The 14,449-nt window shown below is 48.6% G+C and overlaps 1 protein-coding gene across 7 annotated transcripts in view; it reads left to right on the top strand.

The window, feature by feature from the left end:
- sash1a (SAM and SH3 domain containing 1a) overlaps nucleotides 1-4,590 on the top strand; it is a 146,314-nt gene extending 141,724 nt beyond the window's left edge. For all 7 annotated transcript variants that reach the window (XM_055639032.1, XM_055639031.1, XM_055639030.1 and 4 more), the window contains exon 20: nucleotides 1,399-4,590. In XM_055639032.1, the coding sequence (XP_055495007.1) occupies nucleotides 1,399-1,470 (72 nt within the window). In that variant the 3' untranslated portion in view covers nucleotides 1,471-4,590. The remainder of the gene's footprint in view (nucleotides 1-1,398) is intronic.
- Nucleotides 4,591-14,449: the final 9,859 nt, after the last annotated feature.

Genomic DNA, 14,449 nt, shown 5'->3' with positions numbered 1-14,449 from the left:
AGACAAGGAAGTTACTCCAGCTTTTTGTGTCTATCTTTAGTTTAAACCAGCATCTGCAGTTCCTTCCTACACAAGGAAGTGTATTTGGTAGGCACCCATCATTCATACTAGTTCTATGTTATTCCACTTTCTCAAAGGAAGACCCTCTATGTTGCATGTACAGGATCTCATGCGATGAAGAGTGCCAGACCAAGCTGCACAATATTTCTCCCGAAACCAACATAATTATAGCAGATTGCTATTATTGTACTGCTGTGTACATCCTGGCAGCCATAATTTTCCAATTATAACAATGGCTCCGTTTCAGAAGTGCTCCGTATAATGGCAAATGAATCCCAAGTCCTTGGTGTGCGACTGGCAATTTTAAGAGATCATTAATTTTGTTAAATTTTGGGCATCATAAATTCCATTGGGTGAGGTAAATACACTACAGAAGAATTAATTGATCGAAAAGCAGTAAGTCACAATTGTTTCAACAGGAGAAATGTCCAAAGAAATATCTTACAAAGTAAATTTCCAATAGCGGGAAGATGTGTGTTGGCAGTGTCGATGATGTATGTCGATGTTTGAATTTCCAATTGTTTCTAAAGAAAATAATTAAATTGTTATAATGAGAACAAATTACATCTATCTATTTCCTGCCCTACACTTCCCTCACCTGGACTCTGAAGGGAAATTGACAAATCATTAAACAAACTCAGAGTTAATTATACTTCTATACTGAGTATAAAGGCTGGGATGTAATGTTAAAATTGTACAAGGCATTGGTGAGACCAAATCTGGAGTATGGTGTACAATTTTGGTCGCCCAATTATAGGAAGGATGTCAACAAAATAGAGAGAGTACAGAGGAGATTTACTAGAATGTTGCCTGGGTTTCAACAACTAAGTTACAGAGATAGGTTGAATAAGTTAGGTCTTTATTCTCTGGAGCGCAGAAGGTTAAGGGGGGACCTGATAGAGGTCTTTAAAATGATGAGAGGGATAGACAGAGTTGATGTGGACAAGCTTTTCCCTTTGAGAATAGGGAAGATTCAAACAAGAGGACATGACTTCAGAATTAAGGGACAGACGTTTAGGGGTAATATGAGGGGGAACTTCTTTACTCAGAGAGTGGTGGCGGTGTGGAATGAGCTTCCAGTGGAAGTGGTGGAGGCAGGTTCATTGGTATCATTTAAAAATAAATTGGATAGGCATATGGATGAGAAGGGAATGGAGGGTTATGGTATGAGTGCAGGCAGGTGGGACTAAGGGGGAAAAAAAAATTGTTCGGCACGGACTTGTAGGGCCGAGATGGCCTGTTTCCGTGCTGTAATTGTTATATGGTTATATACTTTACGTGCTCTTGCGGGGCTAAGTCCAAAATCGTAACTTTTCTTTCTGTTTCCATGACATTTAGATTCCAAGTTCCTTCGACAAGATGAGCAGAAAGTCGACAGTCGTAGAAACGACCAAGTCTTTGCGGAGCTGATCGTCATAGGACCGGCATGTATATCATCACATCATCAGCATCTGATGCAGTACTCCGAGGCATTAGTTAGAAACCTGACAGAAGTAAGTTGGGCAGGTGCCCAGGGTAACCAGGTGTGAACAAAGACGGGCACAAGGTGTCTTCCATTCCCTCGCTCTCCACCAGTGACAGATTCTTGAACGTGCGACCTGTTGGTGAAATGAGTGACGTAAGAAGCGGGGTGGAGCTGAAATGCCCATCATCAAGTTGCCTAGGGTAAGAGTGGGGTGATGGTGAGAAGCTCTCTTGCCACTTTGGTAGGGAGGGCTTCCATGGAGATCATTGTCAGTGTGATTTTTCCTCTCCACCATCATTCATATGCACACTGCAAAATCAACCAGCGCTGTATCAAATGATCACCGGACATTTCTCGGGTACAGCACATGCATAGAACTGTTGATCAAGTCCATTGTCAATGTGTGGCCAGCCCTCTCACCTCCCATCGTAGGCTCATACTCACAGTGTACAAAGATCCTTCCAACTGCTCACTTGTGGTTCCTTCTCAGAGTGTGAATGTTCTCCGTGTCCATTCTGGGCCACCATCATATTGAAGATCCTTCTCGCTCTCCATTCTAAGGCCACACTCATTGTAGCTTGATTCCGTTAACTCCTCAGGCAATTATCCAATACTATTCGCTTTGCCATACTTGACAAATAGTGCATTATTGTGACCTGAAGTGAAAATGTGCCAACACTCCAATACCTAAAACACATCCCCGTATTATTTTATAGTGCTTGCAAATTAGCGGGAGGTCTTGGTGACCTTGGACCTGTCTGAATTATGTTGCATCTCTGTGCCATGTGTCACATTATCCGTGAAATAGAAATCCTCTAAAGTGGAAATAGAAATGGGACATTCCAGAAATGTTTGTACATACAAGACTGAGGAGGGCGAGTCCAATCAAACAACATTGAGCTCATCAGGTGTCATTTGTAAGTTATTGAGTTAGAAATCCCATCTTACAACTCACAGTATTTCTCCAAGATTCCAGGAATCATGTACTACCATTGTTCCTGGGCCCCAAAGAAGGATTTTACTTTTTGATTTCAACTCAAGATCCTGGCAAGTTGGGTTAGCCTCGTGAAGGTGTAACAAACCAGAGTTCTCATTGGGTTATGCAAGGAATTCCCTAAATTGAATTACTTGCTCAGAACATGATGGAAAACATTGGATGCTCCACTGATTAAAGTCTTCTTTAGCCACTGCATGTTCCACCAGACAATAGATAATAGGTACAGGAGTAGGCCTTTCGGCCCATCTAGCCAGCACCACCATTCACTGTGATCATGGCTGATCATCCACAATCAGTACCCCTTTCCTGCCTTCTCCCCATATCCATTGACTTTGCTAACTTTAAGAGCTCTATCTAACTCTCCCTTGAAATAATCCAGAGAATCGGCCTCCACTGCCTCTGAGGCAGAGAATTCTACAGATTCCCAACTCTGGGTGAAAATATGTTTCCTCATCTCCATTCTCCATGGCTTTTTATTCTTAAACTGTGGGCCCTGGTTCTGCACTCCCCCAACATCGGGAACATGTTTCCTGCCTCTAACATGTCCAATCTCTTAATAATCTTGTATGTTTCAATAAGATCCCCTCTTATCCTTCTAAATTCCAGTGTATACAAGCCCAGTCGCTCCATTCTTTCAACATATGACAGTCCCGCCATCCTGGGAATTAACCTCGTGAACCTACGCTGCACTCCCTCAATAGCAAGAATGTCCTTCCTCAAATTTGTAGACCAAAACTGCACACAATACTCCAGGTGTAGTCTCACCAGGGTCCTGTACAACTGCAGAAGGACCTCTTTCCTCCTATACTCAACTCCTCTTGTTATGAAGGCCAACATGCCATTAGCTTTCTTCACTGCCTGATGTACCTGCAAGCTTACTTTCAGTGGCTGATGTACAAGGACACCCAGATCTCGATGTACTTTCCCGTTTCCTAACTTGACACAATTCAGATAGTAATCTGCCTTCCTGTTTGCCACCAAAGTGGATAACCTCACTATTATCCACATTAAACTGCATCTGCCATGCATCTGCCCACTCACTCAACCTGTCCAAGTCACCCTGCATTCTCATAGCATCCTCCTCACAATTCACACTGCCACCCAGCTTTGTGTCATCTGCAAATTTGCTAATGTCACTTTTAATCTCTTCACCTAAATCATTAATGTATTCTGCCCCAGATCCCATAAATTCCATTCCTCCCCTTTCCCACTCAAATCCACTTAGTGTTCCATCCAGAAATTCCACGTACAAAGTATTTAAAGTAGCAATGTAACCCTCAAGCCAGTTCTTGGACTTCTGTACAACTAACTCTGGTTCTTTCATCAAAAAAGTGCAGATGCTGGAAACCTGATATTAAAGTGGAGAATGCTGGAAACACTCAGTGAGTCAGGCAGCATCTGTGGAGAGAGAAACTGAGTCAATGTGTCAGATTGACAAATCTGTTCAGATGGAGGGTCTCTGAGTGAATCCCAAACTCTCTTTTCTGACCTTAAACATAAGCTTATTTCTGATGAAGGGTCTTTGATCCAGAACGTTAATTGTTTCTCCCTCCACTTTTGCTATCCAACTCGCTGAGTGTTTCTCATCATTTTCTGTTTTTGTTTCTGGATACTCAATAATCCCTTCTAATTTCCATCGCTTGGCTTTTTAATATTACAAGTTGTTTTGTGATATTTGATATTATTTCATTTTGAATAATTATACAATATTTCATTTTGTATAATCTTCTAATTTTTCATCTGGGTTTGAAGCTACTTAGAACTGGGTCAGATTATCGAGACGCACTCTGGTCAGCGTCCGAGTCTCATGTTAAATGTTGCCAGCAAAATTAAAATACTGAAAAGCAGCACAAAATTAAACTGATGCACTTTTTGTATTTGAGAATATTTAAGTAACTTATTATATGTTTCTTTTCCTTAACAATGTAACTATAACATCCCAGTAGCAAAATCTTGTAAAATGTAGTCTATCAGAAGTTGTACCTTATGTAACTTGAGGGTATGTATTGTATGTGTAAATATTCTTAACTTGTTTCGTTTAGCAGAATAAAGTAACAGTTGGACAAAATTGCAAATGTTCCTAATTTTGATATAATTTGATATAATTTAATTGCCACACAACCAAGGTCGGTGGAATTTGGGTTGCCAGCAGCGGTACAGTAATAAAGAACACACAACCACAATAAACATTTTACACAAACATCCACCACAGCATTCATCACTGTGGTGGAAGGCACAGAACTTGGCCAGTCCTCCTCCATTTTCCCCCGTGGTCGGGACCTCCACCCTCCACAGCCGTTGCTGCGGGCGTCCAGATGGTAAGGGACAAAGTCAAAGTCAAGGTGAGTCCAGGATCGGCTCTTCCCAACCAGAGACCGTGGCTTCAGGCTGGTGTAGGCCGCAGGCCGGCGGTCAAAGTTTTAAAGTACCTGCCAATTACTCCCATTTGAGGTCAAATAGAACAATGTTGTCAATATTTTTGTTTACAAGGTCACAAACATGCCATGGTGCTTCAAGTGTGTTATTAAAGTGAATTTGAGCTGCTCAGGGAGAAATTATGGTAGAATGTTTGGTCAGAGAGGTAGGTTTTAATGACTATCTTGAAGGAGACATGAGAACTAGATTTGGCCCATCGTGCCTTTGTTTCAGTACCACTTTCTCGCACTAACCCCATATTCCTGATCGCCTTAATCGTCAAAATGTTATCAAATATTTGTCTATTGTACTGAGCTGCCACAGTCCTCTTGGGTAGAGAGTTCCAATGAGTCACTGCCCTCCGAATGTAAGAACGTTCTCCTCATCTCTGCATTCGATGTCTAAGCCCTTACTTTTGAGGGTGTAATCCCCAATTTTAGAACATGCAAATACATTCATAGCATTTAAGAGACTTTTGGAATAGGTGCATGAATATGGAGGGATATGGATGATATGCAGGCAGATAAGAGTTAGTCTTGGCATCATGTTCGACATAGACATTATGGGTGAAGGGTCTGAACACAAGGGTCTGTTCCTGTGCTGTACTGTCCTTAAAAACAGGAGCAGAAGACCACCAGTCCTGTTCAATATGATCATGGCTGATCTATTTTCCCACCCAACCCCATTCTCCTGACTTCACCCTGTAACCTTTGACCCCCTAACTAATCGAAAACCTATCAATCTCTGCTTTAAAAATACCCAAAGACTTGGCCTCCACAGCCATCCGTGGCAATGAAGAGCGATGCTTTGAGAGTGCATTATCCAACAAAATGTGATACGAACACAATCTATAACTTAGTCACAAAGGTGTTTTTGAAGAACTATCTTAGAAGGGAAAAGGGTTTATGGAAGGAATTCAAGAGTTTTGATAGTAATGGGATTTCGGGATAGTTAAGAAATGAGAATTTGAAGACAAAAGTCAGAGGATTATAGAGTTGTAGAAAATAGACGGACAGTCAGCAGACTCGGAATGGATTTGAAAACAAGGGTGGAATGCGGAGGGTGGAAGAAATGGACTTAGGGCAATGGTAGACTGAGGAGATCAGTCAAGATAAACAAAGGCAGTTGCAGGTGATCTGAGATGGGATGGGCATACGACAGAGGTGGAAACTGCTGGTCTTGGTGATGGCATCCATATGTGCATCAAAATGGTTCTCGGGGATAAATGTGACACCAATGCATCAAACACCTGTCAGGGACAGGAATGGAGAGAACAGTCTATGATAGGATCCTTAGTAATGTAGGAGAATGTTTAACAAATAATTCTCACCTATTTGGTTCTTGGAAACGCTGGTGGAATGGAACTGGATATGATCAGCATCATTTTCCACTTGAACACCGTGTTGCTGTAGGGAGATAAGAAACTTTTGAGTGGTGGTGCTTGGGCTTGAAGTCAATAAAAGTCATGGCATGACAAGAGGCCAGAGCACTTGATTCTCTTAGTTTAAGTTTTAAGGATACAGCATGGAAACAGGCCCTTAAGAACACTGAATCCGCACTAACCAAGGATCATCCGTACACTTTATTCTATCCTACACACCAGAGACAATTTACAGAACCAATTAACCTATAAACCTGCATGTCATTGGAAGGTCGTTGGAAACCGGAGCACCTGGAGAAAACCCATGCGGTCATAGGGAGAACATGCAAACTCTTCAGCTCCCATAGTGAAGATCGAATCTGGGTATCTGGTGCTGTAAGGCTGCAACTCTACCGTGCATGTTACAAATTTGGGAACAGCAACACATTTAAAGAATTTAGATGGACAGGGCATTTTCGAGAACAAAGGGTCATCAGTGGCTAATGACATTTGGGGAGAGATAATGGCAACAGATTTGAGGGAGTGAACACATGGAGGATATTAATTGCCACGGAGGACGGGAAGGGAACATGGAAGACAGGACTGGAAATGCTGGAATCTGGAACAGAAAATTCCTGCTGGAAGAATTCAGTGGGGCGAGCAGCATATGGGGAGGCAGAGACATAATCTGAAGAAGGGTCTCGACCCAAAACATTACCTATTCCTTTTCTCCAAAGATGCTGCATTACCCACTGAGTTATTCCAGCATTATGTAGCTACAGTGTAAACCGCCATCCTACACATCCTAGTTCCTTCCTACACAGTCAAAATTTGATGTTGGGACTGGGTTAAGATGCAGATATCTAGAAGGCTTACAAGCTGGAGGGAATTGTAAGGGTAGAGAAACAAGGTTAAAAGGATGAGGATTGTTTAATGTTAAGGTGATACTGAACTATGAAACAATGTCAATCAGCACACCAAGTATTCGGATGATGGGTGAATGAATGCACGAAGACAGCCACTGGGACCTCCCGCTGCCAGATACCCAGCGGCAAGGGCGCAATGGGGCAGCGAGTCGAGTTGAAGGATCCGGAGCAACAGAGGGCGCAGTTGGCGGAAGGCACGGCCGAGTGCACGATGAGGGCCGAAGCTGCAGAGGTCGCTTGTACTCGCTAGAATTTAGAAGATTGAGGGGGGATCTTATAGAAACTTACAAAATTCTTAAGGGGTTGGACAGGCTAGATGCAGGAAGATTGTTCCCGATGTTGGGGAAGTCCAGAACAAGGGGCCACAGTTTAAGGATAAGGGGGAAATCTTTTAGGACCGAGATGAGAAAAACATTTTTCACACAGAGAGTGGTGAATCTCTGGAAATCTCTGCCACAGGGTAGTTGAGGCCAGTTCATTGGCTATATTAAAGGGGGAGTTAGATGTGGCCCTTGTGGCTAAAGGTATCAGGGGGTATGGAGAGGTACAGGCAGGTACAGGATACTGAGTTGGATGATCAGCCATGATCATATGAATGGCATACTCCTGCACCTATTTTCTATATGATTGAAACCCAGCTCGGCTGTGGTGAGGGATCCTAGGCTGCAGGGGGCGCAGCAGGAGGAAAACCTGCCAATATGCAGTGCCACTGCAGGGGGTGCTGTCGGTGGAGGTCCTGCTGATGTGTGTATGTAGTTATATGTGTGTATATAGATATATGTGTACACATGTATAAACACACACACTGAACTTTTTTCTCGTTTATTATATCGTTTACAGTGTACTACATTTACATATTCTGTTGTGCTGCTGCAAGGAAGGATCTAATTGTTTTATCTGAGACATGACAATAAAATGAGGGAAGATTAGACTTTACTACACTAAGTGGGACCCGTTGGGTCCCGTCTCAACGCACGGTTGCACGGGGGGAGGGGGGAGGGGGGAGGTCTGTGGCGTCACACACGCACACACTAACCATCACACACACACACTAACCCCCCACCCTTGATATTATATTAATATTATTAATTTGCTCCTTTCCCCATCCTCCACCCTATCCACTCACGCATAGTCCCCAACTGCGCAGATGCGGCTAGAGCGGGAGCGGGGTAGAGAAGGAGTGGGTAGAGAGGGTGAGGGGGATAGAGAAGGGAGTAGAGTGAGTGGTAGGGGGAGCGCAGCGTCACAGGGGAGGGCTGGTTCCCAAACGCAATGCTCCACTACTCACCCATAGGTCCCAATACTCACCACTCCCTAAAGACGGAGGGAGTGGTGAAAGAGATGGAGGGTGGGGGGGGGGGGGCAGAGAGAGATATGTCTCGGCTATGACAATTCGAGGGACCTACCCGGTAACAAAACTAAGAGCATCTCCGGGCCGCCGCGCTCCCCGACTTGAATCGACGCCTAATGGACACACGCTCCGTCCTGCGCTGAGCTTGCTGCGGGCCGGATAAAATCTCGTGGTGGGCGGGATGTGTGGCCATAGTTTGGAGACCCCTGTCTTGGACGAAGAGCTTCCCGCTGCCGTGACCCAGCAACTCGTGAAGGCCAACCTGGACTTCGAAGGAGGGGCCTTTCCACTTGATGTACAGGTCCTTGTCATGATCCTCCAGGACGGTGGGTTTCTCCTTCTGGGTGTAGTAGGTCACGGCCAGCACATTACCGAGCGAGACGTTTTTAAAGCCCACCGTCTGACGGAATCCGTCATAGTTGGGGATATTGATGCCGGCTGGGATGCCGCTGCCAGCGAAGATGAGCACGTCGAGGGAGGTGAAGTCGGGTTTGAGGATTCAGTCCTTCTCAAAGGACAGGGGTGTAACTCTCCACGATGGGCCCCTCGTACAGAATCCAGTGCTTGAAGCCCTTTTGTGCGCGGAGCCAAGCGTGCGGGGCCGAACGGGTCCCAGAGGGACCGAGCGGGTTGGAGTGCCCGAGGGGGAGAGGGTAGAGAGGGAGAGTGAGGTGAAGCGGGTAGAGAGGGAGAGGGGACAAAGGACATTCATTGTCACATTTTAGCAGATGAATTACGACAATCGGTAGGTTCGAAAGGAATTTATTCACAATTTTCATTCACTGATAACACTGGTCACAAAACACAACCGACCACAACGGTGGGCCTGGAACGACTGGCGAGCAAAGCCCAGAAACCACTCGTAAACCCAACCCTTCCCAGAGTCACATGCGCGTGGCTTCCAACCCGCAGGGTTTGATGCTGTTGAGCTACATGCCCACCCCCCAGAAACCGAGGTACGGAAACGCACCGGGAGCCAAATGGTACGGCTTGAACGTGTAGTCCTTATACGTTGGACGGGCGTAACGGGGACCGGCAGAACAGAACCGGAGGGACGCGAAAAATGCGAACAAGGGACAGGCGGAACAACGGGGAAGGCCCGGCTCAACGGTGGGCTGGGCCTTCAACGCCGACTTAAGGTGTCTATGGAACCGCTCAACTAACCCATTTGGCACCGGGTGATAAGCTGTCGTCTGATGTAGGCGGGCGCCGTATAGCTGTGCTAAGCCGGACCACAGAGATGAGGTAAACTGTGCCCCATGGTCTGTGGTGATGTCAGATGGCACCCCGAAACGAGCTATCCAGTTCAACACGATAGCCCCAGCGCAAGCTTCCGCGGAGGTATCCGATAACGAGATAGCCTCCGGCCACCGAGTGAACATGTCCACTATAATAAGCAGGTGCGTGTCACCCCGGTAACAAAGGACATTTATTATCACATACACCAATTGGTGTAGTGAAATTTGACGTCATTGCAGCACACAAATAAAGAGAAGACACAACATCAAAGAATTTAACAATAAACATAAAAACATCCCCCCACAATGGTTCCCACTGTGGGGGAAGGCATCAAAACTCCAGTCCCATCCCCTGTTCACCCATAGTCGGGCCTATTGAGGCCTCCGCTGTCGCCGCTACAGCAGCCCGATGCTTTAGGCCCTCTCGCCGGATGATGAAGCTCTGGCGTCGGGTGAACACTCTCAGCGGCTCAGAGTGTCTGGAGCGGCCGCTTCTTCCCGAAGTCCACAGGTCACGCTGATCGGTGCTCCGACACTGGCGACCTCGTTGTGAGATCCCAGGCTCCGCGGTGTTTAAAGCTCAGCGCCGCTCGCGGCTGCAAACTCCACAGACCGCAGCTCCGCGATGTTGAAGTCGGCGGTCACAGCACTCTGGAGCTTACCGCAAGGCGACCCGGGTAAGGCATCGCCCGCTCTACGATGGTGCCTCAGTGCTGTGCTGCCACCGAAGCTGAAGTCCTGGCTGGTCCCGGCAGGAAACGCCGCTCCAGACTGTTGGTAGGCAGCGAGGAAGGGGCGAAAACACGGCTCGGAGAAAAGCCGCATCTCCGACCAGGTAGGGACTGAGAAAAATAGTTTCCCCCTTTTCCCCCACCCCCCCACATAAAAAGACTAGAAGACCTCCAAAACAAACAATTTTAACTCACTAAAAATGTTTTAAAAAGGGTGAAGGGACCAACAGCTGCTGGCAGGGCAGCCATACTCGACGGCGCCCCCTACATGGTAAGGGACCGACAAAGTCTACATAAATATGTAACAACCTGCCATCAGGCACAGCGAAATCCGGCCATAAATGTCGCTGAACCTTGGAGGTCTGACACGGGATGCAAACGCGGGCCCAGGCGGCCACCTCCTTCCGCAGCCCGTGCCAAACGAATTTGGCCCACCAGGGCGAACGTGGCATGGACGTGGGCCAAACTGCGGACTGTGTCAAAAACTCACCTTCTCCAACTGACTGGGATAACCGGGTGGGCCCTACCCGTGGAGATATCACAGAGGACCTTGACTCCAGCCGCACCGCAAGGCACCTCGGCTAGCTCAAGGCCCGATTCCGCCGTGTGATAACCCGCCAAACCGGCATCGGCTCGTTGGGCCGTTGTCTGCTCAACGTAGTCGACTCCCAGGTCTAGAGCCGTAACCAACGGGATGGCCAGACGAGACAACACGTCGGCCACAACGTTAAGCTTCCCCGCTACATGCCGAATGTCAGACGGGAACTCTGTAGGCGAGGTGCCACTGCTGCCTGGCGGACCATGGGTCGGCAATTTTGCCCAAAGCAAAAGTGAGCGGTTTGTGGTCCGTGAAAGCAATGAAAGCTCGACCCTCGGTCATTGACCCGCTGCTCCAGGGCTGCACCCACAGCGACATCTGAAGCATTGACCGTGAACGCAGTGGGAGCGGATGCCCTCTGGTGCACCAGCACGGTGGCATTATCATCTTCGAACGCCGTGTCAGCCTCGTCCGACCATACCAGGTCCCGCGGCTTAACCGCGAGGCACTGGAATAGTGGGCACATGACAGCGGCGGCTGACGGCACGAACCGGTGGTACAAAATTTACCATCCTGATAAACTCCTGCACACCCTTGACAGTGAGCGGCCTAGGGAACTGGCGAATGGCGTCGACCTTCTCAGGCAGTGGCTTGGTGCCACCAGAGGTAACCCGATGCCCTAAGAAGGAGATGGAGCGCAAGCCGAACTGGCACTTCGCAGTGTTAATCACCAAGCCGTGCTCGCATAATCGCTCGAACAAAAGGCGATGGTGACTAACGTGTTTCGCCTGCGAACTGCTGGCCACCAGGATATCGTCTAAATAAATGAAGACGAAAAGCAAACCCCCGCCCGACCTGATCCATAAGCCATTGGAACGCCTGAGCAGCATTCTTTAGGCCGAATGGCATCTGGAGCCATTCGAACAGGCCAAACGGGGTGATGGTGGCTGTCTTGGAGACGTCTTCCGAGTGGACTGGGATCTGGTTATAACCCCGAACCAGGTCAACCTTCAAATAGAAGGTAATGTCCTCGTGGTGCGCCGAAAAATACTGAATATTGGACACCGGGTACCGGTCCGCTGTGGTTACCGCGTTAAGCCGCCTGTAATCACCGCACGGCCTCCAACACCCACATGCCTTTGGAACCATGTGGAATGGGGAAGCCCAAGGTCTATCAGACCACCGCACAATGCCCATGTCTTCCATCAACTGGAATTCATAGCAGGCAATGCGCAGCCTGTCCGGTGGTAGGCGGCGTGCGTGAGCGTGCACCGGTGGGCCTTCTGTGGGAATATGGTGCACCACACCACGACGATGTGTGGCCCCATCAAAACGGGGCGTCAGTAGCTCCGGGAACTCGGATAGCAGAGCGGCGAAATGTCCCTCGACCTCTGCGAAGTCGTCGGGTTGCTGCTTGGGCGGAGGCGCACTGCGCGGTTCGTCGGGGCGGAGGTATGACAACGGGACCATACGGCCGCCATGCACATCGACCAGGAGGGAGAACGCACACAGGAAATCAGCTCCCAAGATCGGCTGAGCGACATTAGCAACGATAAACTTCCACCTATACGGGTGGGAGTTGAAGGGTAGTTTAAGGGTCCGCGTACCGTATGATCGAATGTCAATCCCGTTAACAGCCGAGGGGACAGGTCCTACCTTACCGGCACAAGTATTGCGGGCGGTCGGGGGAAAGATGCTGATGATGGTGCCGGAATCCACAAGGACAGAGTGTAGGTCAGGGACGTTCATTCGGGCCGATCGCGGTTGCCTCTACGGGCGATCGGCCGAGGGATTTCCCTGAAATGTACAAGGATTTCGGCAGCGTCGAGGTTCCGCCCTGAAACGGAGATGGTAGTAACCCAGCGGCGTCTACCATAGGGCTCAGATTGTTGCTGCGGATCCTCAGAGGTGGCCGGTGGCGGGCCTTCCTCGCGTGGCCGCCTTGGCGGTATTCGAGCTGGCGCAACCGGACGGGTGATGGCGCAGACTTCCTGCCTCCGATCATCCATACCGTCCATGTGTAGAATCTTCGCTGCACGGTCTCAACGGCTGAGCCCAAAGGTATGCAGCAACAGGGCCTTGAGGCTGTCATACTTGGCCGTCGCTGGCAGATCCCTTGGGTAAGGCAGCAAACGTGAGGCCGACTCCTGCGGCAGGGCTCCCACCACGTCTCGTCCGCGACAATGCGGTGCAGGTGGAATTGCGCCCCTACGTGCGTAAACCAAACCTGTGGCTGATTAGGCCAAAAATGAGGCAGTTGAAGGCTGACAGAGTCCTGTTGAGCAGGAAAATAATTGTTTTGCATGATCTTAGGTCTAACTACGGTTAGACTCGACGGGGTCGCCAATTAGGCGGATGAATTACGACAATCGGTAGGTTTGAAAGGAATTTATTCACAATTCTCATTCACCAATAACAGTGGTCACAAAACACAACTGACCACAGTGGTGGTCCTAGAACGACTGCCGGGCAAAGCCCTGAAACCACGCGAAAACACGACCGCTCCCAGAGTCACTGGCGCGCGGCTTCCGACCGCAGGGTTCAATGCTGACGAGCACCAGTAGGTGCAGCTATAACATACACCAATTGGTGCAGTGAAATTAGAGTTACCATGCAGCACACCAATGAGATAAACACAACACGATAGAATTTAACATAAAAAGTAAAAACATCCCCCCATAGTGGAATCAACGTTTCCCACTGTGAGGGAAGGCAACAAAGTTCAGTCCTCTTCCTCATGTTCGGGGCCTATTGAGGCCTTCGCAGTCACCGCAATGGTGGCCCGATGTTTCAGGCCCACGAACGAAAGAACACTCTCAGCGGCTTGGAGTTTCCAAATCGGCCACTTCCTACCACGACCGCGGCTCCCGAAGTCCACAGGCCGAGCTGGGCAGAGATTCAACGCTGGCGACCCCGGCAAGGATCCCAGGCTCCACGATGTAAAAGTCAGCTCTGCCCGTGGCTGGAAGCACCGCAGACCACAGCTCCACGGTGTTAAAGTCGGCAGTCCCAGCACCACAAGAACTCCAACACAGCGATCGCCTGCTCCGTGATGGAATCCAGTGCTGCGCCGCTGCTGGAGCTGAAGCTCTGGCCGGTCTCCGGCAGGAAAGGCCGCACCAATCCGGATGGTAGTCTGCGAGGGGGAGCGAAGATGCGGCTCGGAGGAAAGACGCATCCTCGAACAGGTAGTGACTGAGAAAAACGGTTTCCCCCTTCCCCCCTCCCCCACATAAAAAAGACTAAAAGACCTCCAAAAACAAGCTTTTAGACAGACTAAAAATAACAAAAAGGATGAAAGGATATACAGCTGCTGGCGAGGCTGCCACACTCGATGGCGCCACCACTCGGAGATTCTCTGGAATATA

This window comes from Leucoraja erinacea, chromosome 8, assembly GCF_028641065.1.
Source record: "Leucoraja erinacea ecotype New England chromosome 8, Leri_hhj_1, whole genome shotgun sequence".
NCBI classification, from domain to species: domain Eukaryota; kingdom Metazoa; phylum Chordata; class Chondrichthyes; order Rajiformes; family Rajidae; genus Leucoraja; species Leucoraja erinaceus.
The sequence above is the reverse complement of the archived record's forward strand: the minus strand, read 5'-3'. Positions and strand labels throughout refer to the sequence as shown.